The 27,879-nt window shown below is 50.8% G+C and overlaps 13 protein-coding genes across 13 annotated transcripts; 7 read left to right on the top strand and 6 right to left on the bottom strand.

Annotated features, from left to right (window-relative positions):
- Nucleotides 1–742: 742 nt before the first annotated feature.
- On the top strand, nucleotides 743–3,553 carry N7525_006367 (DENN (AEX-3) domain protein; the record flags this gene model as incomplete). The annotated part of the gene is made up of 2 exons (XM_002569105.1): nucleotides 743–2,143; nucleotides 2,204–3,553. 2 exons carry the CDS (start codon nucleotides 743–745, stop codon nucleotides 3,551–3,553), a joined length of 2,751 nt encoding a protein of 916 aa, XP_002569151.1.
- A 679-nt stretch (nucleotides 3,554–4,232) lies between these two features.
- Nucleotides 4,233–5,406, bottom strand: N7525_006366 (SDR family NAD(P)-dependent oxidoreductase; the record flags this gene model as incomplete). Its single annotated transcript, XM_002569106.1, has 4 exons — nucleotides 4,233–4,689; nucleotides 4,767–5,097; nucleotides 5,150–5,181; nucleotides 5,282–5,406. The coding sequence occupies 4 exons, from the start codon at nucleotides 5,404–5,406 to the stop codon at nucleotides 4,233–4,235; spliced, it is 945 nt and encodes a 314-aa protein (XP_002569152.1).
- Nucleotides 5,407–6,012: 606 nt separating this feature from the next.
- On the top strand, nucleotides 6,013–9,243 carry N7525_006365 (TBC domain-containing protein; the record flags this gene model as incomplete). The annotated part of the gene is made up of 1 exon (XM_002569107.2): nucleotides 6,013–9,243. One exon carries the CDS (start codon nucleotides 6,013–6,015, stop codon nucleotides 9,241–9,243), a length of 3,231 nt encoding a protein of 1,076 aa, XP_002569153.1.
- A 599-nt stretch (nucleotides 9,244–9,842) lies between these two features.
- On the bottom strand, nucleotides 9,843–10,465 carry N7525_006364 (uncharacterized protein; the record flags this gene model as incomplete). The annotated part of the gene is made up of 3 exons (XM_002569108.1): nucleotides 9,843–10,147; nucleotides 10,202–10,318; nucleotides 10,372–10,465. 3 exons carry the CDS (start codon nucleotides 10,463–10,465, stop codon nucleotides 9,843–9,845), a joined length of 516 nt encoding a protein of 171 aa, XP_002569154.1.
- Nucleotides 10,466–10,923: 458 nt separating this feature from the next.
- N7525_006363 (uncharacterized protein) lies at nucleotides 10,924–11,422 on the top strand (the record flags this gene model as incomplete). The annotated part of the gene is made up of 3 exons (XM_002569109.1): nucleotides 10,924–10,987; nucleotides 11,056–11,178; nucleotides 11,235–11,422. 3 exons carry the CDS (start codon nucleotides 10,924–10,926, stop codon nucleotides 11,420–11,422), a joined length of 375 nt encoding a protein of 124 aa, XP_002569155.1.
- A 979-nt stretch (nucleotides 11,423–12,401) lies between these two features.
- Nucleotides 12,402–14,093, bottom strand: N7525_006362 (Zn(II)2Cys6 transcription factor; the record flags this gene model as incomplete). Its single annotated transcript, XM_002569110.2, has 1 exon — nucleotides 12,402–14,093. The coding sequence occupies one exon, from the start codon at nucleotides 14,091–14,093 to the stop codon at nucleotides 12,402–12,404; it is 1,692 nt and encodes a 563-aa protein (XP_002569156.1).
- Nucleotides 14,094–14,772: 679 nt separating this feature from the next.
- N7525_006361 (dolichyl-diphosphooligosaccharide--protein glycosyltransferase subunit 4) lies at nucleotides 14,773–14,976 on the top strand (the record flags this gene model as incomplete). Its single annotated transcript, XM_002569111.1, has 1 exon — nucleotides 14,773–14,976. The coding sequence occupies one exon, from the start codon at nucleotides 14,773–14,775 to the stop codon at nucleotides 14,974–14,976; it is 204 nt and encodes a 67-aa protein (XP_002569157.1).
- Nucleotides 14,977–15,431: 455 nt separating this feature from the next.
- Nucleotides 15,432–18,438, bottom strand: N7525_006360 (putative C2H2 finger domain protein; the record flags this gene model as incomplete). Its single annotated transcript, XM_061213704.1, has 2 exons — nucleotides 15,432–15,769; nucleotides 15,810–18,438. The coding sequence occupies 2 exons, from the start codon at nucleotides 18,436–18,438 to the stop codon at nucleotides 15,432–15,434; spliced, it is 2,967 nt and encodes a 988-aa protein (XP_061068135.1).
- A 493-nt stretch (nucleotides 18,439–18,931) lies between these two features.
- N7525_006359 (60S ribosomal protein uL24) lies at nucleotides 18,932–19,703 on the top strand (the record flags this gene model as incomplete). The annotated part of the gene is made up of 5 exons (XM_002569113.2): nucleotides 18,932–18,950; nucleotides 19,067–19,179; nucleotides 19,310–19,346; nucleotides 19,413–19,495; nucleotides 19,551–19,703. The coding sequence occupies 5 exons, from the start codon at nucleotides 18,932–18,934 to the stop codon at nucleotides 19,701–19,703; spliced, it is 405 nt and encodes a 134-aa protein (XP_002569159.2).
- A 1,415-nt stretch (nucleotides 19,704–21,118) lies between these two features.
- On the bottom strand, nucleotides 21,119–21,944 carry N7525_006358 (synaptobrevin family protein; the record flags this gene model as incomplete). The annotated part of the gene is made up of 2 exons (XM_061213703.1): nucleotides 21,119–21,839; nucleotides 21,910–21,944. 2 exons carry the CDS (start codon nucleotides 21,942–21,944, stop codon nucleotides 21,119–21,121), a joined length of 756 nt encoding a protein of 251 aa, XP_061068134.1.
- A 555-nt stretch (nucleotides 21,945–22,499) lies between these two features.
- On the top strand, nucleotides 22,500–22,799 carry N7525_006357 (uncharacterized protein; the record flags this gene model as incomplete). Its single annotated transcript, XM_061213702.1, has 2 exons — nucleotides 22,500–22,519; nucleotides 22,568–22,799. The coding sequence occupies 2 exons, from the start codon at nucleotides 22,500–22,502 to the stop codon at nucleotides 22,797–22,799; spliced, it is 252 nt and encodes an 83-aa protein (XP_061068133.1).
- Nucleotides 22,800–22,864: 65 nt separating this feature from the next.
- N7525_006356 (Synaptobrevin) lies at nucleotides 22,865–24,614 on the bottom strand (the record flags this gene model as incomplete). Its single annotated transcript, XM_002569115.2, has 3 exons — nucleotides 22,865–23,092; nucleotides 23,149–24,156; nucleotides 24,213–24,614. The coding sequence occupies 3 exons, from the start codon at nucleotides 24,612–24,614 to the stop codon at nucleotides 22,865–22,867; spliced, it is 1,638 nt and encodes a 545-aa protein (XP_002569161.2).
- A 280-nt stretch (nucleotides 24,615–24,894) lies between these two features.
- On the top strand, nucleotides 24,895–27,695 carry N7525_006355 (tetratricopeptide repeat protein; the record flags this gene model as incomplete). Its single annotated transcript, XM_002569116.2, has 3 exons — nucleotides 24,895–25,177; nucleotides 25,230–25,419; nucleotides 25,466–27,695. The coding sequence occupies 3 exons, from the start codon at nucleotides 24,895–24,897 to the stop codon at nucleotides 27,693–27,695; spliced, it is 2,703 nt and encodes a 900-aa protein (XP_002569162.2).
- Nucleotides 27,696–27,879: the final 184 nt, after the last annotated feature.

The following is a 27,879-nucleotide window of genomic DNA, read 5'->3' as shown; positions in this document are numbered from 1 at the left end:
GTGAAAGTGGTAAAGTGGTTGAAGTGGTTGGTGGGCTCCCTAACTGCTCGCAGGCGAAACATAGGAGCTTTGCATATATATGGTCGCACTGCAGATTACCGAGGGAGAGGATATGAATTGAGTATTGAAGTGGTCTAAAAGTGAAAAAGGTGGAACGAATAGATCAGAAAAAAAATTGGCGAAACCTAACGTCGCCAACGGTGTTTGGATGTATCATTTCTATCTCTTTCTTTACTAGCATAATAATATTATACTATCCTGAAGAAAAAGATAAAAAGACAAAAGCAAAAACATGAAACAATAAATACAAACATAGATACCCCGTCTGTTGTAAATAAAATACAGTACGGCTAATTAAAGTGGAGAGAACTCCTTTGGCCTTAGTCTTTAATTCCCTCGATTCTTCTTCTTCTCCTATTTGTCCCCCTAAACCCTCCTCTTTCTTGGGTTCTGTTTTTCAACTGCATAAGTTGGATGCACATGGCGGGTGTGTTCTCGAGTCTCGAGTATTATTGAAGTTTCACCCGGATCTTCTTACACTCTCTACAATATCTCCCCGACTTTCCTTGATCTTGGGTAAACCCTCATTTCGAACTGCACTCTAGCAGTGCCTCCATTCCTCCATTCCCCGATTTCTACATTCCTATATTTCAAGGAATTCCCAAACCCGGACTTATCCAACTCGACATACTCTTTTGAACTCGACAATACTCGACCCGAAATATAAATCTAGATCGCAACAATGGTCCATTCTCTGCGAGATCATGGGTCCTTTGTCCGGCCATCCACTCGGGATCGGCCTACGACACGCGGCGAAGGGGAAAATTCGCTGGTCGTTCCTAGCCGCACGTCGTCGTTGCACTCGCGCATCACTCAACCTATCCCGTCCTCACTCAGCATCAAACCCGCTCAGCGGACACCGAAAACACTCACTCATGCTTACATGGTATGTGGTGTCGGACGCGAACCTTCACAATGGGTCAAGGCGCCTGCTCCCGCCCAGGGTAAGATTGGCCACATGAAGGGAGCCGTCGGTCAATTCTGGCTCCCCGAGATTCTGGGAAGTAGCCCTCGACTAGAGCAGGACAACGAGATCGCACGAGCCCTACACTCGGCTATGCGAGCATGCTTCCCTCACGACGTGGAGATCTGTACCGGCAAGAGCCAGCCTCACTGTGCACACCACGCGTTCGTCTTGCAACAGGACTCTTCTCACACTCTGTACGGTATCGCGCTGCGCGTTTGGTCCCGTGCCGACGAGAAGCGCGCAGAGACAATCCGCGAGCTGCGCAAGAAGACGGAGCCGGACTTCTATGATAACCCTGACGAGACCTACTGGATTCCTTACTGCTTGAGCTTCCTCTCCCGGTATCCCCTCTACGATCTGCTGGGTGACTACCTCCGTGGCATGTGGATCCACTGGAACAAGGCCACCAACCTGTTCCACGCCGAGGAGGTCTCCCGTATCCTCAGCTTCCCGGCCCCGCGTCTTAACGACTTGGTCCGCATTGATATGAAGGATTACGCCCTGTGCTATCAATTCCCCTCGTCGCCCACCGGCTTCCAGAACTTTGCCATGTGGCCATTGTTCACTTGTCTGTCCATCCCCAACATTGTCGGCGTGATCGAGGCTGCTGTCTCGCCTACTCGCCGCATCATTTTCGTCAGTCACTACCCAGCGATGCTGACTGTCGCTGCGGAAACCATTCGCTACTGCGTTCGCGTCTACGAGTGGAGTGGTCTGTACGTCCCCGTGGTTCACGCCCGTCACGTCAAGGAGCTGGTTCAGGAGCCTGGTCCCTATATTCTGGGTATCACTGCCGAGTGCCGGACTTTGTTCAACGCCCCGTCTGATGCTCTTGTGGTCGACCTCGATCGCAACTTTGTCCTCACCTCCAGCCCGCCCAATGTGCTGAACCAGGGCCAGCGCACCAAGTTTATCAACCGCATGACCCAATCCCTGAATGGAGATGTCTCGCCATCCGGTGTGCCCCAACACCTGCGCACTGCCTACGCTGGCGGCAAGCTCATCCCAGCTGGCCAGATCATCGTCATGAGAGGAGAGGTCGAAAGCGTTGAAGAGCCCCAGTGGTGGAACCAGGATGCTGTCATGGGCGTCATGGACCATGTTTGCGAGAAGCTGGTACGTTTACCCACCTCAATTGTCACTAACCTCAATCAAAACTAACGTTCTATCGATTAGGGCCGCAACACCGGTATGAAGGCCATCTTCGGTGGCTCCGTCAAGAAGCCCCTCATGACCAAGGTTTCTATGCGTCATCTCAATGAGATTGTTCGTGAGCGCAACCAGTACTCTCGGGATGCCATGGAAGCTTGGCAAGACTTCATCAACCTCAAGGGCAGAATGGACACCGAGCTCAGCAAGGTCACCAAGCGCAACAACTTCTTGGTCGAGGAACTCGAGACCTGGAAGCAGCAATTCCTCAAGTTCCAGGCCTTTGCCGAGCAGCTCACCAAGGAGACCTCCGAGCTTAAGGTCAAGATCGAAAACCACAAGCGCGAGAGCCGTCGCCTCACTGGCCTTATTGACCAACAGAAGGATGATGTGGCTCGTCTTACTCTGCGCCTGTCTGGTACTGAGAAGCAGCGTGACGATGCTCTCGAGGCACTCGTCCTTCAGCAGGAGATTGCCGAAGAGCTCGAGCGTGAGCGCAAGCGCAACCAGAAGGAGATCTCTGCCCTCACGCACGCTAACTCGACCCTTTCCCGCGAGCGCGAAGATGCCCAGCGCGTTGTCATGCACCTGCGCAGCCTTATCAACGGCCAGAGCCACCACATGGAGCACATCGTCCGCTCCATTGGTAGCAGGTCGGAGATTACTGAAATGGTCGAGCAGGGCTACGAAGACGCTCCCGAAGAGATCAAGGAGGATGTGTCAGTCGATGAGTCGAAGGAGTCCGTCAAGACGGCTAAGGAGGTCAACGGTCAAAACACTCTGGTAAATGACATGAAGCCCGAGCTAGAGCAGCATTTGCTGAACATCGGCAAGGATCACAAGACCCTTGCGCGTCTCAGCATCACAGATGTCGCAGACCGCTACCTGCGCGACAAGACCGATGCCATCGCAGATATCATCCGCAGCATCAGCGACCAGTGTGCCGCCGCCGTCGAAGGCCTGCACCTGGCCCAGGACGCCGAGGATCAGCAAGACGCCGAGATCTCTTCCAAGAACGACCGTCTCGGCTCCGACTACGACAACCTGGAGGACCGCTCCACCCGCGCCCCTAGCGAGATCAGTGACGCTGACAACAGCTCTCTCCACCCGGACAACCGCCACTCCAGCATCCCCCCGACCCCGGATCTGGTCCACAACCGCTCCAGCACATCTATGTCCATGGTCAGCAGCTCGACTTTCCCCGAGCGGTCAAGTCAGCAGTATGGCCCCGGCGATATCCCGACCCGGATCGTTGAGGATGATGATGAGCACGCTCACGAGACTGAGAACGTTGACGACCAGCAGACTGAGCGCGGCACTCTGTCCAAGCAGAATAGCGAGGATCTCATGCGGCCCACTACCGCACGGGTGATTTAGATTTTCCATCAGCTTTTCAGGTTAGATGACTGAGACGATCTTGTTTGTGTTTTTTCTTCTCTTCTCTGTCCATTCCTTGTTCTCCTTCTGTTTGGCGAGGCCTTTCCCCCTTTTTCTTTCTTCTACTTCACCTGTGCAGTATCCTGAATACGCACATACGCTCTGGTTGTCTGGCGTATTTCTCGTCGTGTCGATTATTTTTGATCTTCATTATATCCACCCGACCGTCTATGTTTTTCTTGTCCAATAATTTATGGTCCTTTTGCCTTCCTGGGACTTGTTTTCTCTCGTTTTTCTTTTTCTTTTTGCCCTGTTCTTCCCCCAAGGAATTCATTTATTATATGTCGTGCCGTCTGGGATGGAACGGCTTGATATGTTTGATTTGCGCTCATCTTGAAGAGCCTTCCACTCTGCACCCCCATCCGCACTGTCTGCGGATTATATTTCCTATTTATCTACAGTCCTTGATCTGGATTGATCCGATCTACAAGGGTTTATATAGCTCCCTCTCTAAAATGGATTCTGTGAAATTGAACTTTCCTAAAATCCCCACAAGTTACACACATCGTAGCTAAGCAACTTCAACATGGAGTCATGCAGGTCAAATCCTCCTAGGATTTATATGCTAATCATGAACTATGTACATCACTCCAATCAACCCAATTTCTAGGATCTTATTTCAAGCCAGTTTCCCTGGCACAACAGGATGTCCAGCACTCAAACCACCACAAACCGCCCAAGCCTGTCCATTAACATAGCTACTCTCATCACTACCAAGGAACAGCGCAACACGCGCAACCTCGTCAGCAACAGCACCCCGCTGCAACGGGTTCAATTGCCCGACCTTGCGCTCCGTGCCGCGCTCCCGCGCCCGGTCAAATACAGTCTGCGTCATTCCCGTCTCAATCAGCCCGGGACAGATCGCGTTAATGCGGATACCCGACCCAGCAAGCTGGTACGAGACCGTCTGCGCGATCGACACGACTGCTGCTTTTGAAGCGGAGTAATCAGTTGAGCCGGCGTTGGAGCGGAGACCTGCAACAGACGCCGTGCCGATGATTGAGCCGCTGGGGTACGGCTTCGAGGCTGATGTTATTTTCATTGCTGGGGCGGCGTGTTTGGCTGCTAGGAAGACGCTGTTTGTCCGGGTTGCTTAGTTCAATTTGCATCGGGGACAATTGCGTTTGCTTTGTTTTCGGGGAAATGTACGTACCCGAGAGCATTTACTCGCATCGTGTTTAGGAATCCGTCGCCGTCGATCTCGGTGAATAGCTTCGGTTGGCCTACTACGCCTGCGTTTGCGAAGAAGATGTCGAGTCGGCCGTATTTGCTCACCGCTTCGTCGATGACTCCTGTCAGGGCTTTTTCGTCCGCTGCGTCAAATGTCCGCACGTGCACGTCTACGTTTGGGTAGAGTGATTCCATCTCCCGCTTGTGCGTTGCCAGGTGGGTGTCGCTGAAATCGCAGATGTAGACTGCTTTGGCGCCATTGTTGGCGAATTGGTGGGCACTGGCGCGCCCGATGCCATTGGGAGAGTTTGCGCCTGGAACTTAATTGGTATAGGGCTTTAGGATGGCGTCGGGAATAGTGCTTACCGGTCACGATTACTACCTTGTCCTTGGCCCGGCTGTATGTTCAAGTGTTAGTTATGCACCTAAGCTTGCAATGTATGCAGCGCTAGAAGCTGAAAAAAACAATAATAGTGCTATAAAATTAAGGCTACTTACGGTCCTGCTGAATCAGGGGCAACATGACGGATCTTGGGGATATCCTCGAACGTGCCCTCGGAGGGAATGCCCTCAACGAGCTGCTTGCTCAGAGCCTGAAGACGTTGCTTTGCTGCTGCAGACATATTTTTTTAAAACACTCGGTAACCTTAAAGAGTAGTCAATTGGAAAGCGAATTGTCAACTCAAGAAGAACCGCTTCAATTGCGGCGGCTTTGTAGTTATAACAGCTCATCAGCTTTCCCCACTATGTCGGTTATGCGGAGAGCCGAGGCTCCAGGAATACGTTAGGGCATAGGGACCAATATGGCATGTCAGTCACGTGCCAGAGAACATAAGCACTGAGTCACATGACATCTGTCCGGTCACGTCATGTGCCGTAGGGTATCAAAGCTGTCTTTGTGGGTTTCAGAACGAGACAAATCCGTGCTCTTTGTTTCCTCATGCTTTTGTTGGTCTTAAAATAGGGTATCTAGGGTCGAATCCGTACCCGCCCCTGAAAATCACGGTCGATCTCCCTTCATTCCATCCACGGATCACTACAGCAAGGATCGCCAAGCACGCGCGACAAGACGAGCCAAGTATCCGGAGCTACATAAGCTACGTGATTATTTGTGTCATTAGCTCGGACGTCATTTCCAACTTGCGCAGTTCCAAAATTCCTAAGAAAAGCCTTCATGAAGCCACTAATCAACGATTCCACTGTTCATGCCATTGCCCGGTTGTTGAGTCATGGCAGATTCCGACATCCACTCCCAGCGGCGTTCTTCGTCCCAAGCGTCAAGCGCCTCGAGCAGAAGTCGAAATGCTAAAGTCGTTCGCGCCAAAATGCAAAAACGCCATTCAGGCTCCTCCAACACAACAACTGATTTGACCTCGTTCCCCTCGCTTTCGCCGCCAGACAAATCCCCGACCCTCGCCCGTGGCCTGACGAATACACTGTTATCCGGCGAAGACGGGGAGGAATCAAATGGTGGTGGGACTACCCGTGGGCGGAAGGCGACGCTAGCAAAGTTGACGACTGGGCCGTCGCACAAATCAGGTCGAGCTGCTCTCTTCGCCGACTCTGTCCCTACGCATGATATCCCAGGCGCCCTACATTTGGCCGATGATGCGCACATTGAGCGGTTAATTGCTGGAACAGGAGCCGTGAAGATGGTGAGACAGTTCGCTCGCGATCTGGCTCAACGGGACGCTGAGATCTCAGCCCTCCGCCAACGCGCCGATGCAAGGGAGCGAGAGCTGAAGAGAATGCTACGAGACGTGTCTGTGTCCAACCAAGACATTGAACGTCGTCTATATCAGTTGGAGAACCCGCCGGGCGATCGTGCATCGGATGCCGAAAGCACTCATAGTAGCGATCATGCTGGTCAAACCTATTCCGGCCTGAATGGGTTGATGTCTCAAGCTATGGAAGACACCGTTGGCTCTCGTCCTCATGATGAGTCTGCAGAGACGCAGGCCACGATTCGTGCCCAGCGGTTAGATAATGACTCCCGAGGCAGCGGAGCCACTGACAACCGGAAGCGTCAGAGCTCGATTCGGGGCTGGCAGGAGTACATTTTTGGCTCCACCAATACAAGCCGGAAAACCAGCCGCGCCAGTAGCATTATGAGTGATGTTGGTGAACGTGGAGAAGAAGAGACCGAGCGTCCCCGGGTGCCCAGCAATCCTGCAATGCGACGCAAAGCGCTTGATGAGCAGCTATTCCAGCCCCCGGATGGCCCAGCACGAGACGGACCGGCGAAGCGCATTGCTAGCACGTCCGCAAATGGCGACGATACAAGCATTCATTCTCGCAAATCTTCACGATCTCTCGGCTCTTGGACTGTTAAGTTGTTTGCTGGCAATCCCCAGTCGAGTAGAGATGCAAGTGATGCTGAGTCTATCCACAATAAACCCCAACACAAAAGGCCGGACGGAGACAAGAGTGCTTCATCCACACTATCTGGCAATTCTAAGGCTTCAATGTCGGCAGTGGCCGCACTGAAGAAGATCAACAGCAACGTCGGTACGTCTGCTACTGGACGATCTGCCAGTGGATCGAGTGTTCAGGTCAAAATGAACCCTCCTGCGTCGCGAAGGCCGGCAGCCGGCAGCGTGTCCCAGGGCGCGACGTCGGAGACTGCAGATAGAGGCTCGACAAATCTTGGACCCGTCGAGATGGACGCGATTTTGCCCATGGAGTCGAAACCTCCGACGCTCACGCCTATTTACAACAATTCCCAACCGGGTGAGTTCCTCACCGACCGGTTCGGTTTCATCTATGATCAACATAGAAAGAAGCGCCAGAGGGAAGCCAATACTGCCAAGAGCAGCAATCACCGTTTGAGTATAACCGAGACTCTCGGCTCTCTTCGGACCGATGCGTCAGATCATGAGGATGACCCCGAAATCACAAAACTTCGGCAGGGGCCTTCCGAGGCCTCGCGTTCTCTGCCTGGCTCACCAGATGACCCTGACAGCGGGGCTGTTTCCATCCGCCGCTGGCAGGACTATCTGAGGATGCCGTCCCGTCCCACGGAGCTATTGTCCCACACACCCTCTGCGGGCCCGATTGTCTCTTTGACTACCGCGGGAGAAAATCGCTCGTCTGTTTCATATGACAAAGACGGGGCGTTGGCTGTCGGGTCCAGCGCACAACCATCGGCGTCTACATCGGCTATCACAGCCGACAGCCCCGAATTCGCTGGGTTGTCCTCGGATCAGCTCAAAGACACAGCCTCCAGATTCACTGTCGCGGAGATGGAGCCCGTAAAACTACTGTTGGAACAGTTGACCGATCTCCACGATACCTTGCAACGCGATCGAACCGTCAGATGGAACGAGTTCCTTCGTAAAGTGCGCGCTGAACGCCGAAAGGAGGGCGAAGCGGCAGCCGCTGCAGCAACTTCCGATCGTTCTCTTGCTGCCGTTGACACACCAGAAGTCTCACTCGCCGACGGCGAAGTTGTAGGCATCGCAGGTCTGGGCAACAAAGGCAAGGTTGGCCGAGCGAAGTGGCGAGAATTCCGCCTGCTCGTACTCGGCGGCATCCCAGTTGCTCTTCGCGCCAAAACTTGGTCGGAATGCAGCGGGGCTTCGGCAATGCGAATTCCTGGCTACTATGATGACCTTGTGCATGGCGTTGGTGGATCGGACCCCGACCCTTCCGTCGTCGCACAAATCGACATGGATATTCGCCGCACCCTTACCGATAATGTCTTCTTCCGCAAAGGGCCTGGTGTCAGCAAGTTGAAAGAGGTTCTGCTTGCATACTCGCGCCGTAACCCAGAAGTAGGCTACTGTCAGGGCATGAACCTCATCGCAGCGTCTTTGCTGCTCATCATGCCGACTGCTGAGGACGCCTTCTGGATTCTGACCTCGATGATCGAGATTATTTTGCCTCCGCACTACTACGACCATGGCTTGCTCGCCTCCCGTGCCGATCAGGTAGTCTTGCGACAGTATATCTCAGAGCTGCTTCCCAAGCTCTCCGCTCACTTAGAGGAACTGGGCATTGAACTAGAGGCACTCACCTTCCAATGGTTCCTTTCTGTCTTTACAGACTGTCTCTCCGCTGAGGCACTGTATCGTGTGTGGGACGTGGTTCTATGTCTTAATGTGACTAGCGCAGTCAACAGCTCCGGGTCAAATGCCTCTGGTACTAAGGAGAGCAGTGACAAGACCGCCAAGGCTGCCGAAAATCTTGCCTCTGGCAGCGGAGGCGGAAGCACATTCCTATTCCAAGTTGCTCTCGCACTGCTCAAGCTCAATGAGCAGCAATTGTTGACGACCTGCTCGACGCCGGCGGCACTCTATACATACATCAACCACCAAATGACCAACCACGCGATCAGCATTGATGGCCTGATTCAAGCTAGTGAAGCACTGCGAAATGTGGTCCGCCGCGAAGATGTCGTTGCACGTCGTGCTGTTGCTCTGCAAGAGATGCGTGAATTGAGCGGCGGTGCAGGTGCCTAGCTGCTCTGATGTGGAATTTCTCATAATAGCCTTAGATTCATTTCCTTCTACATTTTGTTCATGCGATGCCGATACGACCTGAGCATAAGGCAAGGAGTTTTGGCTTTTCTGTTCTGGACCTTTTCTTCTCATTGCCTGGCGCTATTCCCTCATTATTCGTTTGTTTGCGGAAGTTGTTTGACATAGCGATGTTCTTGTTGCCCGTCTCATACACCCAGCATTTGAGATACCCCTGGATTTTATATTGGGCGGCAGCACTGTTAGACCTGTTTGAAAGAAATCAAAATCTTTTTCGATCATTATTATTATCCTATTATGAATCCTACGACCTGAAGTGTCTTAACATGGCTCACTCCAGAGCTTTTAATTTATCATACGAATTCCGATTCTATGATAATACAAGGGAGAACAAGCTAATATGAATCATTTCTTCATTTTCGCGAATGAACGATGGGAAATTTCAAAAGCAGAACAGCCGGCATTACTACCAACGACAAGCCTCATATCTCCAAGGAAAGCACGAAGGAACGCATTGACTCAATCACCTCAACTATTCAAACCGAAGACCATCAATGGTCTGCTCAAACATGACTATTTAGTTATCCTGTCTCAGGTCTGGGCTTCCTCGTAGTCGTCTCGAAATCAGCCAATGCCGGCCCATCAGCCCTCTCCATATACCGAAGGACCTCCAACTGGTGAAGCTTGTATTCAAAAGTCTGCGCATCCGAGACACTCCTGCAGAGCTCCCCATCAGAGCTGATAGGTGCTGTGATAGGATACGGTGCGGTCGGTATGAATCTAGCCTTCATCTGAGGCTTGAAGGTCTGCCGGGCTGCTTTCATTCTTCGGCCATCTTCGGTGCCGGTGTAGCCGTCATATTTGATGTTGGATTGGTCCATGATGCCTAGGTTCTGATGTCAGTGATTATCCGGCTTCTCAAGGGTTCTCACAAACATACGCTCCATATGCTTGATGTAGAGGCACATTCGCTGATACGTGCGTTGGAACTCGCGCTTCTTGATTGTTGCTCTGACATCAATGTCCAGCATCCATGCGACCATTGCGCAAGACAGTCCTGTTCTATCTGTCAGATTCTTGTCTTTGAGTGATTCGGGATTATTGGCTTACCGTCTTTGCTGTAGCCATATTGTTCGCTCAGATACGGTGCTGGGACCTTTTCCATGCGATTCACGAAATCTGGGGGAAGATTGTCTGCGGCCATTTCGAGAAACACTAGGAGGAATGATCAGAAGATATCGAAGAGGAGAGGAGTTGAAGAAGAGGGAATTCCTTCGCTTTTTCTTTTTTTCGCTCTTCGTCTTCTTTGTTCTTCCCCGGTCTATCCCAACCAGCCAGTCTGACAGGACCGTTCTTTGTCCTCACATATTTCCAGGGCTCTCCGAAGGCAAATAATTCGTTAATATGAAAAGGGAATTGGGGGGATTTAAGACGTTCTGTGGTCAAATTCTTTGTTCCCAAAATAGACCCTGTATCCTTCCGCTTGGGCGCTTTGTTCAAATCCCAAGCCCTACTTTCTCTGACATTGACTGGATAATCCAAATATTCAATGACCGTAAGTCAGACATTCCCGGTATTTCTATGTTCATTTGGTCTATATAACATCCTTTCTCTTCTATCTCTTCTACCCATTCCCTTTGATCCCATCTTCGTCTCGCCAAAATGAATTACGAGCGCATGGCAGCCGACATCCCCGCCCTCTATCGGCTATCCAGGGAGTCCAAAGGTAGTCATCTCTCTTTATTCCTGTTCAACCCTCCATCCCCTAGTCCATCAGAACTAATATTTAATCAGAGGCCGATCTCCTCAACGGTCTTCTAGGCTGGATCCGGAACGACACCTTCGGAAAAACGGCCGATGTCTGTGCCCTCTGGGGTTCAATCGTCGAGGCCAACAAGCACCTTGCCAAAATCGATCGTAAGACTGTGCGCTCTATATCGTAATAACCATTGACTAATTCGGTTCCAATCTAGGTACGCTGCAAGCGCGTAAGATTGACCATGAGCACTTCGATCTCAAAGAGATTCTGAATTCGGAGTTGAAGCAGGCTAAGGAAATGATGGCTGATATTCCCGGTGGTAGAAGTACGACTACTATCACTACTGATGAGGATTTTTCTCTTGCTGTTAAGCGGTTGAAGTATCTCCGCGAGTACAGATAGTCTTGGTTCTGTTTGGGGTGAATTCTGTTGATGTTTCCTATGTTCCATTTTCAATGGGTAATGCTGTTCATCTACAGAGATTTAAGCCTGTCTGTTGTAGATAGCCGGTCTCTCGCTTCATCGAAGAAGAGCGCAAGCAAGGCAGCTGCAACGAACGAGATCCAACCGTATTTCCTATAGACCTTGTTGAGGGCTGCCTTTAGCTATATGCTTCAATCCAACACGTTCTTCCACATTAATAATATACAGGACATTTCCAGTTCAAAACCTAGGCCCCCAACTAAGGCGCTGTCTTCCAGACGCCCTCGGCGACATCCCTCCAATCTCCCGCCCAAGCAACCACCCAATACCACATAGAGTATCGATATTCGACTTCATAGACGAGTGCTCGGGCCAAAGCATCCAATGAGCATGCGGTATATATGGATAAGTATCTAGACGAGTAGCAACGCCATGATCACGCACGAGTTTCTCATATATCAACCCATCATCACGCAGCGTGTCCAACACATCAACCTGTACATGAGTCGGCGGCATACCAGCAAGCTCAACGTACTCTGGATTCTGCAAATCCATGCCGCTATCGAGAAACAGAGACGAAGCCCTGGGCTCAGTTGGGAACTACCTTTACAAGTCTATAAAGGTAAAGAGACAAATCAAATGGTCTGTTTGATATATACAAAGCCAGGTACCGGTGGAAAATGCATTCCCGCCGAGAATCCCGGTCAAGAATCGGGGAATCGGACATTTATACTATTATACTCCGGACTTAGGTCTGCTCAGCCCCAACAGGGGTCAGAGCCCTGCAAGGGGGTTAGTGGGGCGGTGAACACGCCAGCCGGTCGATCAAAGGTCGGTGAGCATGCTGGGCTCGGAGGATCTCGACTGGATTCAACGACTGTTGAGAAGCCGCGAATATCAGAGACGATGTGAGACGTTGTGTCGGAAAGGTCGCGAGAGGCAGTCATATCTTCTTTCCTCAGCTCGGGCCCTGATCCACCCAGAACTGACTGTTATCCAACACCGTATTCAGATCCAGCGAATCCATTGTCGGACGCAGTCCCAGATCCATCACATCCCGTGCAACCGCTTTGATCTGCCGCATGATCGACTGGGAAATGGCCCAGGTGCGAGCCAACGACTTGAAGACACCGATCGTCAACGCCAGACGGTCACGGCTGGGATCCGGCATTTGACCGGCTTTGACAGAGCAGGTGGCCAGCTGCACAATGGAGCTCAGGGTGAGTGCGCAGATGAAAAACGGGGTGTGCTTGATAACGGGCAAACGGAAGGCAGCAAGGCGGGACAGCTCTCGGGCGGCCTTGGCGGCCTTCATGGCATGCTCATTGTGGGAGAATGCAGGCACACTGATCGGGCCATGGTGGCCACAGATGACTTCCGCGGCAACGGCGGGAGATGAAAGAAGATCAGACCGCGGGAAGTTGAGGTAGATGGCTGCGCCGTTCAAGATCATGGTCGCCTGGAACATGATCTCATCCACGCTCCCGTCGGGTCGCAGGAGCTCCTCCTTGGACTCTGGCAAGTGATGGCCCCAACTACCAATGCGTGCATCAAGAGCTTCCACATGGTCCTGCTGGCCTTCGGTCATATCTTGCATCGCCACCACACGACCGAGAATCCGTATGGATTCAATACGATAACAGTATGAAGAGAAGTCACGCTCTTCATCCGCAAACACGCGCTCATCAAATTGCGCAATGGTCGGGGGCGGTGGCGGTGGTAGGGCGTCATAATAAATCCGCTCCTCGCATGGAAGTGGGACCTCGAGCGGTACTTGGTTGGTTCGGTATTCACGCTGCACACCGAGAGCAGTCATGAGACCCTCGATTATGAAGAGCTCCCACCAGGTGCGTCGCAGAGACTCCTCGCGGATTGGATCCCCATTGCCTACAACGATTGCGAACGTCCCTTGATGCATACCAAGCTCAAAGGCTGAATCTACTGCTGCGGCTAGACAAACGCCGGCCTCGCCGCGCTCATTGTCTGAGTGGAGTACAATCGCCAGCAGAAGCAGGGCTTGCACCTTTTCCACCGACAAACTTTGTTCTTGCACCATTGCGACAACCGTAGGCCGGTAGGTGTCACTCGAGGCAGCAGGAGTGAAGTGGGCACCGATGAACTTCATCACCTGCTCCAGGTATGCGGGGAATGCGGTGCGATATAGGAGCCGGTGAGGTGGCAGGATTGGATGGGCGGCGTGGAAATAATTATAGTAGATATCGAGTAGGTAGCCATCGCCGCCGGCAGCAGAGGAAGAGTCCGGAGTCAACGGTCCGCTGATTGGGCGAGCGTGTGGGACAATTGGGGTTGAAAGTCCCTGCAGTCCAGGACTAGTCGACGCAGAGGAGGGCAATGGTATCGTTGGCGCATAAGTGAAGCCAGCCTGCAAGGTCCAATCCACGGGGATATCGAGCATGCCTACCGGGTTGGGATCCATGGGCAGGTAATCCGGCGAGTTAGCCCGGCGCTTTTTCGAGGGGCCCTTGTAACCTCTCCGAGACTTAGTATATTCGCAAGCTGATCCGGTCTGTTCACAGCGGCTGCAGACGGGAGTCCTGCTGTCGCATTTGAGATGTTTGTGACGGCACTGAAGACAGGCCAGTAATGCAGGGCCCGGTTTGGACCCAGAAGTAGCCTGTAATTCGGTCATAGTGAAGGAAGATGCATATATGAAATGGCTAAGGCGATAAAGTAGAATTGACTGAGCAAGACGAGTAGAGGGGAAGAGAAGAGGGGGAGGATTGAAGATGTTCCAACGTTCCAGTGCTCCGGCCCGAGTGGTAATCCGCAATACGCACTTAAGGGGTGAGCACTTGTTGAACTAAGGGCGCGTCTATCTTAAGGAAGAGTGTATGTATTCCTCGAGAGGTCAACAAGAATATTAATATGTATTAATATTCAAATGTTCTTGAACAAGGAGGTAAAAAGATACCAAAGTACGAAAATACGAAAGTACGAAAGTACCAAGTCACCCGTGGACGAAAGTTTCAAAGTTATGAAATACTTTACGCGGTGTACTGACATTACTGACATTACCCGATTAGCTCTCACCACCTTATCAACTACATCACATCTCTTGACCTTGACTCTCTTCCAAGATTCCTCTCTTCCTTTCAAACATTTGAACCCTCTTTGAAGAGATAATCCCCCAATTCCTGCTCTTTGAGACACCCGCAATTACACTACACCGTGTAGTGTCACTCGAACTACTGGCCGACGTGTCTTCTCCGATTATATCGCCCATCCCTTAAACGCTTTGTCTGTTGTCGTTTTCTCTCTTGGTTTCCTCCGTGACCATCTACATTGCTCCTCCGTGGCCTCCATTCACAATGATCTCCGACGACGACCTCTACCGCCTCGCTATCTTCCTTGGCTCCTGCGCCATGCTGATGATTGTCCTATACCACTTCCTCGATGTCAATGCCAGCGAGGAGGAACCAGAGTCTGTCGAATCAGCAAACCAGATTAAGGCCTCGGGTGCTGTTCCCGCCGTGTCCACAGACAAGGTGTCGGCTTCAAGGAAGGGGAATTAAATCCGATTTGCGACTCGAGGGGAGAAGGAATACAAGAATCCGACGGGGAAGCAAGATACCAGTACCTACATCATTTGATCTTACTTTTACCAGCGGTTCTGGCACAAGCCAATTGTACACTACCGTCCATTCAGTTGGAGAGAAAGGCAATCATCGCCAATCTCATGGCTTGATTCACCAATGCTCTTTGAGTAACTTGGAATTGTGGGTTCCCGGGAATTCACCGTGTAGATCTCGATCTCGTAGGCAATGTGGAACCGTGTGCAAAATATTGTGAGCCATGCCAGGATGGCGGATTATGATATGCTTTCAATGCCAGTTCCCATGCAAGCCGCTCGCCATGCAATGAATCGAATCCCAAGAAGGGCGAAAATAAAAGGAAAATAAACAAATAGCCCCTCTCAACACATTGTCCTAAGTATCACAAAAGTCGATCCCAAAGTCGACCCGACACATCAACTCTCCCCCACAAATGCGATTTCCCCAGTGTGTACCCTGCGCTGCCGAGCTGGTGTCGACAGACGACGGTCACTCCAGTCCATCTCAGGTCCAATCTGCTGCTTCCAGTGTCGACCAGCTTCGATCAGGGCTTGGGCCTTCGTCTTCTCGGTCGACTTTCCATGGGCCTTGCTGAAGGCCTTGACCTGATGCTCATCGACCGGCAAGACCATGGTCCCTTTGCGGGCACTTCGGTCACCCAGAACGGAAGGGTGGTTCGGGTTGTTTTCCGCTAGAACGTTCATCCGATTAGACATTTTCTTCAAATCAAAAACAAACTTCGTGTAGATCAGCTCTTGGAGGAGCGTCAAGCGCAAGCTAGTTATGATTCTCACCAGTTACGGGCACCGTCGGTCCATCTCCAAGCTCCCAAGCAATTTTAGAAATGTGCTCGGTCGCCAAATGCTGAAACATATCAGCTGCAGCCATTGGCGTCTTATTGCCGCAGTCTTTCCATTTGCAAACAAGGGAATGCGGTATATGCACTTTTATCACGTGGGCTCGGACCGAATCAATGTTGTGAAGTTGGGCAGCGCACCCTCCCCATTTGCATGGGAAGATTTGATAATCAACAGGCTGCTCACGGTGAATGGCAACTTCAATATTGCTCCCGACGCTCTTCGGGGCTCGCCCTCGTCTTTTTGTGGGCATCTTGGCAGGTGACAGTGGAATGACAACTTCTGGCTGGGGAAGACGCCTTGCCTCGGGGGATTTGACGGTCCGACCAGAGTCAGACTGGTTCTCGACCGTCTGCCTTTGAGGTTTAGGCTTTGTTGTAGACTTTGGGCTCACTTGTTTCGTAGTAGGCGGGGGTTTTGGTGTGGCTGCACTGTTCGTCGTCGAGCGTCGTCGCTGTTCGGGTTGCGGCGGTGGGTGCGGCGGTGGGTGCGGCGGTGGGGCAGGGGGAGTTGGTAAGGGGGCGGGGTTTTTGGATGAGAACTTCGGCGATGAAGGTACAGCTTCTACCCTGGGAAGTCCAGAAGGCAAGTTTGAAGAAAGAATATGTTGGGGAGAATGATAAGTCGGAGGTTTGAAAGGCAAAGTACCCCAAGCGCTCAAACCACCAGGCGGGGCGCGCGCGTCGATCCTTTCTGGCAATGCGACTTGGCGATTTGGCGGTGTGTCACGTACGAGAGCGTGATCCCGTGCCATCACGTGATTAGATGTAGAAGTGGGGTCACGTGGACGTGATTCCCACTGAGGGTGAGGAATTGGTCGAGGTATTTGGGGTGCGGGAACCGGAGGCACTTGAGGTTCAGGCTGCTCGGCGTCCACCAGGTCCCAACGAAAAGTTGCCAGGTCTGCATAGTAATCAATTCTGGTAAAATTACGGCGTAATGGATCAAGATGATGATTTAGATGCTTTTCCTTCGGGTGTCTTCCCGCAGCAATCAGTACATCCCGTGCGATCGTGGTGGGATCATAGGATTTTTTGGGTAGTGCATCGCTCGGGTTTATCTGCTGGACAAGGTCGCCACGGTTTTTAAGGATTCTACCGTGGCCTCGAGGCCGAGCATTTTCCATAGGAACTTGGGCCCCTGGTGCCGAACTACCCGCTGATGGGTCGTTTGGGGGAGTTATTGTTTGTCTCTTGCCACTATCCAATAGTCGCTTCTTTGCGGGTGGCATAGAATCACTATAATTCTCTCCGGCTGGAACCCACGGTATTTTATGATGCGGCAGTGGTCCGGGCAGCGGATACCGCCGCGACTGCGCATTGTCCACAGCAGGCTGTTTAGCCACGGCCGAGTGAGAGAAGGTATCCAATCGAGGTCCTGATGTGAATGAAGACTCAGGCGGTATTGGGTTTGAAGTGTCAGAATTGGTAGCCGGATTCTGTGCTGTAGGGTTGGAAGACTCTTGATTGATTATGGTCGACTGGCGGGTCTCAGAGACCAGACGCGCAGTGTCCATCGAATGGGGGCTTGGCGGTGCATTCGGATGAGATTTTCTTTGTACCTTGGTTGGAGTCGTGGAATGACTCTGATGTGGGCTCTGCAATGCTTGGGGCCTTGCCACCGGTGTATGTGTCCTTCGAACTGGGGGCCCCGGCCACTGTCTCTGCGCTGCAGCTGACCAAGATATTTGCTGGGTATTCTGAGCTGGGGTCATCGAGTGGCTTTGGTATGGTCTCTGAGATTCTTGGGGCCCTGCCGCTGAATGTGTCCTTTGACTTGGAGGCCTCGGCCTGGTTCCTTTTGCTGCAGAGGAATGAGGTGGCTGCTGAGTATTGTGGGCTGGCATTGTAGAGTAGCTGTAAGAAGGAGTTTCCGTGTGTGTTCTTTGAACTTGTGTCATCATCCTTTGTGGCATGTGCATTTGGGACAGCACCTGGGGATTCTGTTTTGGGTTTGACGAGAGCCTTTGATACGGGCTTTCGTATGTGGGCACAGCCCGTGCCATGGGTTGGTTCATTCCCTGTGCAGTGACTGTCGGTCTTGTAGTTTCGTAGACCCTATGGGTGCTCTGATGGGCCGAGGAGTTTGGCATAGAGCCGGAAGGCCTCTGTGGGGGGCCAGCGGGACCCATGCGAGTTTGAACATGGCCATATGCACCCTGATGTGCCTGAGGAGCCAAGTGCTGCTGTTGGGACGGAGCGGGGGGATTTGGTCGGTGATTTGAATTGTGGGAACGACCTGTTGGGTTTGCGGAGTGGTTAGAAGGAGGATTGTCGAATTGAATATTGCTGTTTTGCTGGTGTGTTTTTCCACCGGACTCTGCACCCGAGGCATGCGAGTACATCTGATGATTCAGGGCATGATTCGTCCCAGAATTGGTTGACCTCATAAATGAATATGACATATGTGCCTGCTCCTGCATAAAGGCCGCTTTAGCGGCCCCCTCCGCATCGTGAAACACCTGGTGTGTTTGATAAGCCTCATTGTTGATATTGGGGTCGGTTTGACTATCGGCAGGAAGAAAGCTCTGGAGCCAATCGAATCCGTTTATGCCTCCATTAGACATTTCAAATTGTGCTGAAGCTGTCTAACAGCTAGAATCTCATGGCTGGGGATGTTGTGGGACCGAGCGAAGAAAAGGCTTGATCGTAATCCGTTGGGCATGGAGGGGTTGAATCGCGGCCGAATAGGGAAAGGCTGGGTATAACAAGCAATCTCAAAAAGTCTATGAGACGCAAAATTGCGACCAAAATTGAAGAATCAGGAAGGAAGTCCTTACAGTCCCGAAGGAAGCGCGGCCAAAGAGCTGGCCTGGCACAGATGTTGTCGAGGCGCATCGCGAAGCGCGTCGGAGGTGGGTCCCGTCATCAACCAATCATATAACGAGGGGTTTATGCCTTGTCTATTAGGTGTCTAGTTGCAAGCCCTGAGACGGCTTAGCGGGAAATTAGTAAGCACACAATCCGGATCCAAGTTGGAATATTCGGCTACACAAGAAAAGATCCTCTCTTCGACCAACGCCAACGACACCCGTTCAATTCCCACTCACGACCTTTAAGATGGCTGTCCGAACTCACGGTGCGTACTCTCTCGCATCTCGCCTTGCGCCGATTTGATTTACAACTGCCCGAAACCCCTATCGATACGAATTTTCGCCAATCTTCAACTTTCAATACTGATGGTGTCTCCTCCAGGTATCGCCTCTTCGCGGAGCAAGTCTCGCAAGGCTCACTTCCAGGCCCCCTCCAGCGAGCGCCGTGTCATCCTCAGCGCCCCCGTCTCCAAGGAACTTAAGGAGAAGTACGGAGTATGTACCACTTGAACATCCAAATCGAATCTGCGTCTGTTCGAGTCGAGTTTTCGGGATTGGAAACTAGGACGACACATTCGCCAGCATCACGCAATACAGGACAATTCTAACCAGTGTTCTGTAACAGATCCGCTCCATTCCTATCCGCAAGGACGACGAAGTCGGTGAGTTTTATCCTTGATGCAACCTAGGATCCTTCTCAAGATCATGAGACTGACTATTGTATGCAGTTGTTGCCAGAGGTTCGCAGAAGGGACGTGAGGGAAAGATCACCAACGTCTACCGTCTTAAGTTCTCCATCTTCGTCGAGAAGGTACGATTCGAATTCACATGACAGTTATTGCGGTGGATACTTACTGCGGTTTTAGATCGTTCGCGACAAGAGCAACGGCCAGAGCGTGCCCATTCCCCTCCACCCTTCCAAGGTCGTCATCACCAAGCTGCACCTCGACAAGGACCGTGAGCAGATCATTGAGCGCATGGCCAAGGGTCGTGAGGCTGTCAAGAGCAAGTCGGCTTAAGGGATTTCTTACGTGTGGGGTATAGGTTCATGTTGCAATGGCGGTTGACGGCGCGGGTTCATTTGAAGGACTCTTGAGAAACGGAGTTTCCCACCTGCTATGATCAGGGTAAAGTTTCTGAAACCAGGTGCATTGCGATGAATGAAAAATGAACAAAATTTCCTTTTTCTTCCATCCGGAGTCGGTGCTCGCAAAGCAATTCACTTTGCGCAGCCGGCGTTCTTTTTCCTTACGTCTCCCGCGCACATAGGAACGTCCGTCAATGCTACAGCTCAATCTTCAGGCCGTTTCGTTCCGAGTCCAGTTTGCAGCTCGTCTGATCTAGCATGTCTTCCTTCACTTTGCTCGGTTTTGTAGCGACCTCTCCACTCGCTTCCAATCCCAATTCCTATTGGGAATATTGGAACTAGACCGCCTTATTATCTCCTCGTCAACCCTGCGCCTTTTAGGACGGACCCTATGGTTGGAGAGGTAAACACTTGGCGTAGACAAAACCACAGGGCTACTGGGAAGCTGGTAGCCTCTGTCTTACCTGCAGACTCGCTCTGATGCTTTCGGGCAAGGACGAAGTGGGTTTGATGGTGAGGTACATATCTTACTCCAGTTGGGGGATATATAGGCAGTAGATTGTAGGAGCCGGCTCTATATCTCCGATGCGGAGATAATGAATACTTCTTATCAATCAATTGATGTACTTTTCTTTGCATCAATCTTTCCTTTCAACTTTCCTAGCATTTGTCTTGTGCAATTCTTATGCTTCGGCTACCTGTACATCGTGCAGAGCGCCAGATTGCAATGGATATGGAGATGAACAAAATGTAATGCGTCCTCGATACTAGTAGCTTTGCTGTTTTATTGTATATCCACTCGAGTAAGATCGTGGTTTCTTTTAACAAATTGCAAATTGGTAGGTAGGAATAGCGATTCAACTTGGATGTACATATCAATCCCTGGATCCGTATTTTTCGCCATGCCTAGCCGAGTCAGTGGTAAAATCCAATTACAGATGATAGCTAATCGGTCCATCAGATACTGTGGCTTATTGAATGAGTTGTATTTATATACCAATAAACAAGAAATCCATCATTTACACAGCTAAAGCCTTGATAGGACGGCGACGTGAGACATACCAAACCCACAGGTTAGACACCAAACTCTTTCCATCACTCAGTCCTATAAGGGGTATGCAAAATCCGATACACTGAAGGATACAAGTCAGATAGATTTAATATACAAATCCGAGTAGGAAGATAAACCAGGACTAAAAGCGGAGCAAACTCAGAAAAAGTAGGAAAGCAGATAACCATCGCATCATGTCTCATGAGGAAGTCGGAAACCGAAGCGACCCCAGAACCTGGATATTTGAAGAATAAAGCACGCTCGCTGAAATGTTCGACTAGCCATCCGAAGCTGCGCTAGTGTCCAACACACTTGCCCCATGCAGGTAGTCCACATCCCATACCAATGAACAGATATAGCAAGAAAATGACGACCACCACCATCATGATCATTAACTTAGTATTCTTCCACCACATCCGCCTCCGCAGTCCCCGACTACGGATCCGGAAATCATGCGCACTCCCACCAAGCCGATCCGTCTTGTCAACCAGCAGATCAATGCGCTCGCCGCGCTCCAGGACCCGCTCAATATTCTCGGTCATTATATCGCGGACGCTGTCGATCTCGCGCCGGGCTGATGCGAGCGAGTCCGCTGGTGGGGCGGTGTTGTAGGCTTGTAGGAGAGAGCGCAGCTCGTTGTTGAAGGCAGCGCAGCCGTAGGCGGGCAGTGAGGCAAACTCGGTTGTGGATGGTTCGTAGGTGGTCAAAAACTTGCGCTTCATTTCTAGTAGGTAGGCGAATGGGATGCGGCGGCCTTGCTCTGCCGATGCAACTACCACAAAGCTCAGGGGAGCGTGTGAGTTGGGCTCTGCGATGTTGCCATCCTCGGATTGGCTGCCTGTTGGCGAGTCGGCAATGTAATGGACAAAAAGCCGTTCATGGGTGAAGGTGAGCTTTTGCGGCTTGTCGTGTGTGATCTTTGGGAGGATGATGGAGGCTAGTGACGAAGCAGCGGTCGATGAACTACCTGGCGAGGAGTGTTCGGCCAGAATAGTAGTGCGATGGGCGATGCACGAGCTGAAGTAGGTTATATGTTAGTACAAGAGTAAACTTTCCGATGCTCAGATATCAGGCGGGCAAGGCTTACTAGAGCAACGAGCTCGTCTTGGAGGATGAAGCCATAGTAATATGATGTCAGTGGCCGTGAGCTCAAATACAGACGGATCGTAGCGAGAAAAAAGAGGAGTAACAGTCAATGTGGCAGAATGTCCTGCAGTTCACAAACGCTTGTGTAATACTCAGTTATAGGAGCTACTAGTAAGTAGTTTGAAAGGTCTTGAAATCTGGAGTACCATGCACCCGTGGACTGGGGCAGTTCGCGCAAAGCCGCTGAGTCAGCCCACCTCAATGCCCAGGTGCCCCGGCGCCCTACCTATGTACCTACCTAGGTAGCTACATGTAGCCTTGGAGTTGTTGCCCATATCTTTCAGAAAGCATCAATACGGCGATACAACCCACACAGCCCAGCCTGAGCTTCTGACAAAACCCGTAGACCTACCCGTGGACATCGCCTACATATCTGGAACACTTACTGTCGCCTGTCAAGACATGGTACATTGCAGACTATGTACCTACTTTGAAGGACTTTGCGCACTATGAACAAACGAAGCTTCTCCGAAACATCAGTTCACAAATATTAACCTACTATTTCTCGCAAGCACTAACTCCCAATCACCAATGGATCACGAAGGAATCAAGTGTGTACCATCCCTACAGACGTCTTGGGAGACTAACTAAATAAATAGTTCTCCTTACGTCGTCGAAAATACAATCAAGTTACAGTTGAAGACACCGCATGGTGGGGAGACAACAGACGTCAGAATCATCAAGGTCTTTGAACCATTGACTCTTTCCTCTACAATGGTCGAACGACTAGCATCTTCTTTTATGGACTCGTCCTCCACTTCTTTGTCCATCTCGTTATCTAGTTCGGGAACTGGAGGGTGTCCTAAAGGCGAGGACCCTCTGGGCCAATGAGTCGGGAGCCCGGACAGACCAAAAAGCAGCGCCAGGGCTCTCAATAGTTGGTTTGGCTCTGTGTGTTATATGCAATCCTCTATTGATTTTATGTCGCAGTAAAATTTCAAGTCCTCTTCCAAAGGAGAAAGAATCTTCTCTTCCACCTCATTTTGGAACTTTTCTTCTGTCAGTGATGTGTATACCGCGTCTAGTCCAGATATACACCGCAAGACACTGTTCTTATAGTTTGGGCCAGAGTCCATCTCATTAGCCAAGCGTCGCGCTGCCAAAGGGTCGGAGAATTCTGGTGGCTAGATTGTGAAGTCAGACCTGTAAGCTACCCGAGGTGATCATGGATGGTACGTACCATCTTTCTTTCAGCTTCGTTTTTCAGGTTCTCAAACACTTCTCGGTACCAAAGCTCTAATAGAACAATCCCCAGTGAAAATAGACATGGAATCGATGCATTCAACCAGGGTTTTGGAAGACTCTGGGATATATCAGTCAAGTCCATATTCCGAGTTTCAAAGCTGCGTCGAATCAACGGGCCGTTGAAGTCAACTGTGGCATCCAAGGAACGGAGGAACAAGATATCATTTTTGCTCCAGAAATCTGTCAACCAATCCGTAGTATGCAGCTGCATCACCGAAGAAGCTAACTTTAATGCCAGCCGAGATCGTTGCTCTTGACGGAATGATTTATCACGCAGAACTTGGGCCAGGGATACCGTATCAATGTTGTTGAAGTCCAGTAGTTTTTGATGGTAATCCATAGACCTGATACGATGCTGTCGGCCTTTCTCACTTGTGATGAATCCCAGCCAATCCCGTGATGAGGATGGCCTTATAATGGTTGCGCATAGGTCGGAGATGTCTTCATAATCGGACGCTGTGGGAGAGGGTGGATCGGCAAATCTCACATGGCTATGACGATCAGTATCCCGACAGAGCTTTGTTTCATTCGTTTCCCAAGGCTCCATCTCAATCTCTCGCCAGTTTCTCGGTGAAAACGCAATATTGGAAGTAAATATAGCGTGGAAATAGAGGCCTTTTGCAGTGATTTTCGCACTGCGGAATTCTAGTTTCATATTCACATCGTGCCGCAGCATGCAGTTGCAGCTAGGTGATGTTGGAAATCTGTTCTGGAATATCTCATACAGATCAATGGCGTGAGAACGGATCCGCACATAGTGCTTGGTGCTTCTGCGTGAAACACGGCGTGTAGCAGTCATAGGCTGATTTTGCTCTGTCAATCGCGCTAGAAAGGTGTTCAGGCGCCCGGCTTCTTCAAGGTGTCGGGTGATATCATCCTTCTTGAGCACGAGGATGATCTTCTTCCACTGCCGGCGACGAGACTTTTTATCGAGCGGTTTGGACTAAATGGGATATTTAAATCAGAATCAGCAGCGAAGCCAATTGACGATAAGCTTACTTGACCGTCGTCTGCATCTATCGCAGTCAAATCCCTGACCTTCGCCAGCTCTTCGTTCATATCCTCGACCGTGTCTAGATATTCCTGCACAGACTTTTGACGGAAGACATGTTCCTTGACAAGATCTCCTTCCCGCCATCGGGGATCTGTTGGATCTTGCATCATCTCGGCTATCTCTTCTTCCCCAACTCCGCACTGATTGGCAACATCCTCCATGAATCGCCTGCAAGAGTTGCTAAAGCTGGTCTGCTCGCGGGCCAGACCTCGACCGATGCGTTTCAAAACATGTTGATAGTGAAATAAGTCGTTGACTAAGCCAGTTCCTTCCGAATAGAACTTGAGGCCGTGGGTTATAACCGGAAAGACCGCCAGAACAACTCCAACTATCTCGAAACCACTCATATCGAGAAAGACATAGACCAGAGAGCAAGAGCAAATGCCTTGGATTGCCTTGAAAAATAAAGAAGGAAGGTATCTTGGAGCGAGATGGGGGTAGGCGCTATGGACAGCACATCAACCCCGCTATGACAATTACGCGCCAACCCGAGACAGGCAATTGATCTCAACTTCTCTCATTCCCTCATGGCCGTACACTCTCTGTGACCACCTAATCCGGCATTCAAAGCTGTACCGGCAGCACACATCTCATTTTCGCCTCAGCATCCGCCTTCGTCCCGGGCTGATGTTTAAGATGGAGTTAGAGAGAGACTCATCGACGAGCTCCCTCATTGCACTATGCATTCGCGACTTCCACAAACTGCTAGATTCTATCCCAGGTGGACAAGACAATATCCGACTGAAGGTGCAGGATGAGATGGGCATGTTACGGGTGTGGGCTGGAAATTTCGGTGCACATCGCAGACAGACAGACAGATCATCTTTGGATCACCGGCTTCGAGAGGCCCCGGACTTACATCGAGAGGTTCAAAATCATATCAGGGATATTACCGAAGCCATCCAAGGAGGTATTTGAATTCCCTCAATTTGAACACTCGAATCGTTACTTATTCTGTCTAGCGATCTCTTTTTTCTCGGCAAATGGAGAGTTCCTCAATCTCGATGATACCTCTGCTGGCTCCGAAATGGACGAGTTGGACGCAGATGATTCGGATTCAGACGGGTTTTGGGATCAGGTCAAAGCAGAGAGTAATGAGCACTCGAGGCTGGACGAATATATGCTCGACATTCAATATACAATTGCCAGCCTGTAAGTTACCCTTTGTTTGAAGAGCACTGGCACTGACGCAATGCAGTTACAAATTCTCCTTGACTCTTCAGAATCCAGCACATCGGTATCGCACAGCTCAAGTGTCGCGTATTGAACTTGGCCATTTCGAATTCTACGACATCCAACATGTGTCAGACGAATACAACATTCCACAGAATAGTACGCTCGCTCAACGCCTCGGCAAAGCAAACACAAAACGCCGTCAACTTCTCGCATATTACAAAGAGCACACCGAAAAGACTTCCAATTATGTTGGCGTAGCCGTGCAAAAGGCCACAAAGGTCCAAGGGGATTCAACCAAGAACACAGGAACCCAAAGAATCTCTACGAAATTGACACAGGATGACATGGTCTACCGTAGGGATAAAGATGGCGATTCGGATTCGGGAGAAACAAAGTTCTCTGCAACGACCTCGATCGCCGGTGGCCAGGCACATGTCTCGATGCCGCCACCGCCGCCAGCAGACGTAGTAAACCCAACCCAGAATCAACCATTTATCTGCCCATATTGTCGCCAGACAATCCAGCTCGAGGATATGGACAAAGACTGGAAGTATCATGTATACAGTGACTTGCGGCCCTATATCTGCACATTCGGCGACTGCGTCAAATCTAACCAGCTGTACGACAGCTACATGGAATGGAGTGAGCATGAACGACAATTCCATCGGCGAGAGTGGATTTGTAATATATGCTCATATGCTTTCAAATCCGAGGCTTTATTCCGGGATCATCTTGGGGATACTCATACCGGAGTACTTCCTGAAGACCAGCGGGAGGCGGTGGTGAAACTGTCCGAACGATCTACATCTTCTGCACAGCAATGCCCCCTGTGTACGACACCTCCCATTTCGAACCCGAGTCACTTTCAGCAGCATCTAGCCCAACATCTCCGGGAACTCTCTCTTTTTGTTCTGCCCCATCCCGATCCAGAAGAAAATGAGGACGCAGCCCGCGAGGGAGAGTCAAATGAGTTCCAGCAAGTTGTGGTAATTGACGATCATGGGAGAACATCATGGGAGTATACATCAACAAATCAGAACTCTTCAGTGATGGAGAGAGATCAAACTTTGAGTGAGGGTTCGGAATCACATGATAAACTCGAAAGCCCCGAGGCAGAGAATCAGCCAGTAACTCAAGGCCAAGTGGACAATGAGCTCCGGGAAATGGAGAACAATAAAAGGATTCTGGGCCTGGAGCACACATTGACTGTGGAAAGCATGAACAGGCTCGTGTCAACTTATTGGAAGCGGGGCCAATTGGAGGAGGCCGCTAATCTCTTAGAGCAAGTGCCGGCGATCAGAAATACGAAGCTCGGCGAGGACCACTCCGCTACATTGACGAATATGAGCGACATCGCGTGTTCATACAAGAGCCAGGGGAATTGGGTCGAGGCGCTGAAGTTTGATCTAAAGATGTTCGAGAAGAAGAAGCTGATGCTTGGTCCGAGACATTTCTGGACCTTGGATGCTATGAATGACATAGCCGACTCATATGCAAACCTTGGTCGCTACGAAGAGGAAGAATTGATTGCGCGCCAGCTAGTCGACATCGCTGGGGAAGTACTGTCGCCAACGGATGACTCGCTATTAATATGGAAAATGAGCCTCGTTTCGACGTATCGAAACCAAGGGAAGCTGGACCATGCCAAAAATCTTGGACAAGAGGTTGCCACTACTTGCCAAGTGTCATTTGGAATGAACGATCCCTTAACACTTACGGCTCTAGTAAGCCTTGCATCTACATATCAAGATCAAGCTCGATGGTCAGATGCCGAGGATCTCGGAAAGGAGGTAGTGAGAATCAGCGAGATTGTGCACGGCGAGACACATCCCGAAACACTTGTGTTTATGAGGAAACTGTGCTACACAATCAGAAATCAAGGCCACCTTGAAGAGGCTAAGGACCTCGGAGAAAAGGCAATAAGCGGGATGGAAAAGGCTGGGATGGGTCGTGATAGACGGATGATCGTCGCCATGGTCGATCTCGCAGTGACCTATCGCGAGCTACGATTAATGCCCGAGGCCGAAGCTCTAGTATCCCGGGCTTTACATTTAATGGAAGAGATCTTTGGCAAAGACCACCCACAGACCATCTCCGCCATGCTTGATCTCAGCGTCATATACCAATCGCAGAACAAGCTGGATGCTGCGAGAGAGTTGGCGGAGACGGTGCTTGCGCGCCGAGAGAGGATTTTTGGGAGAGATCATCCTGACACCGTTGAAGCGTTGGAGAATTTCAGGAATATCATATAGAAGCTGATCAGAGGCCTATCTCAGGTCGCTGGAGGACCAGATGAAGGTAACGGAAGAATAGGAAAACTCCGTATATAGATTTATTATAGATGTGCCTACAATAAACTCCCTGGAGAGCTTTTGCACCTGGGCAGTTCGTGCAGGTGCAATAGTGAAATAACTTAGACCCCATCTTGAGCGATGT

Source organism: Penicillium rubens (assembly GCF_028828025.1).
Source record: "Penicillium rubens strain IBT 27055 chromosome Unknown utg000003l_segment0_segment0, whole genome shotgun sequence".
NCBI classification, from domain to species: Eukaryota; Fungi; Ascomycota; class Eurotiomycetes; order Eurotiales; family Aspergillaceae; genus Penicillium; species Penicillium rubens.
The sequence above is the reverse complement of the archived record's forward strand: the minus strand, read 5'-3'. Positions and strand labels throughout refer to the sequence as shown.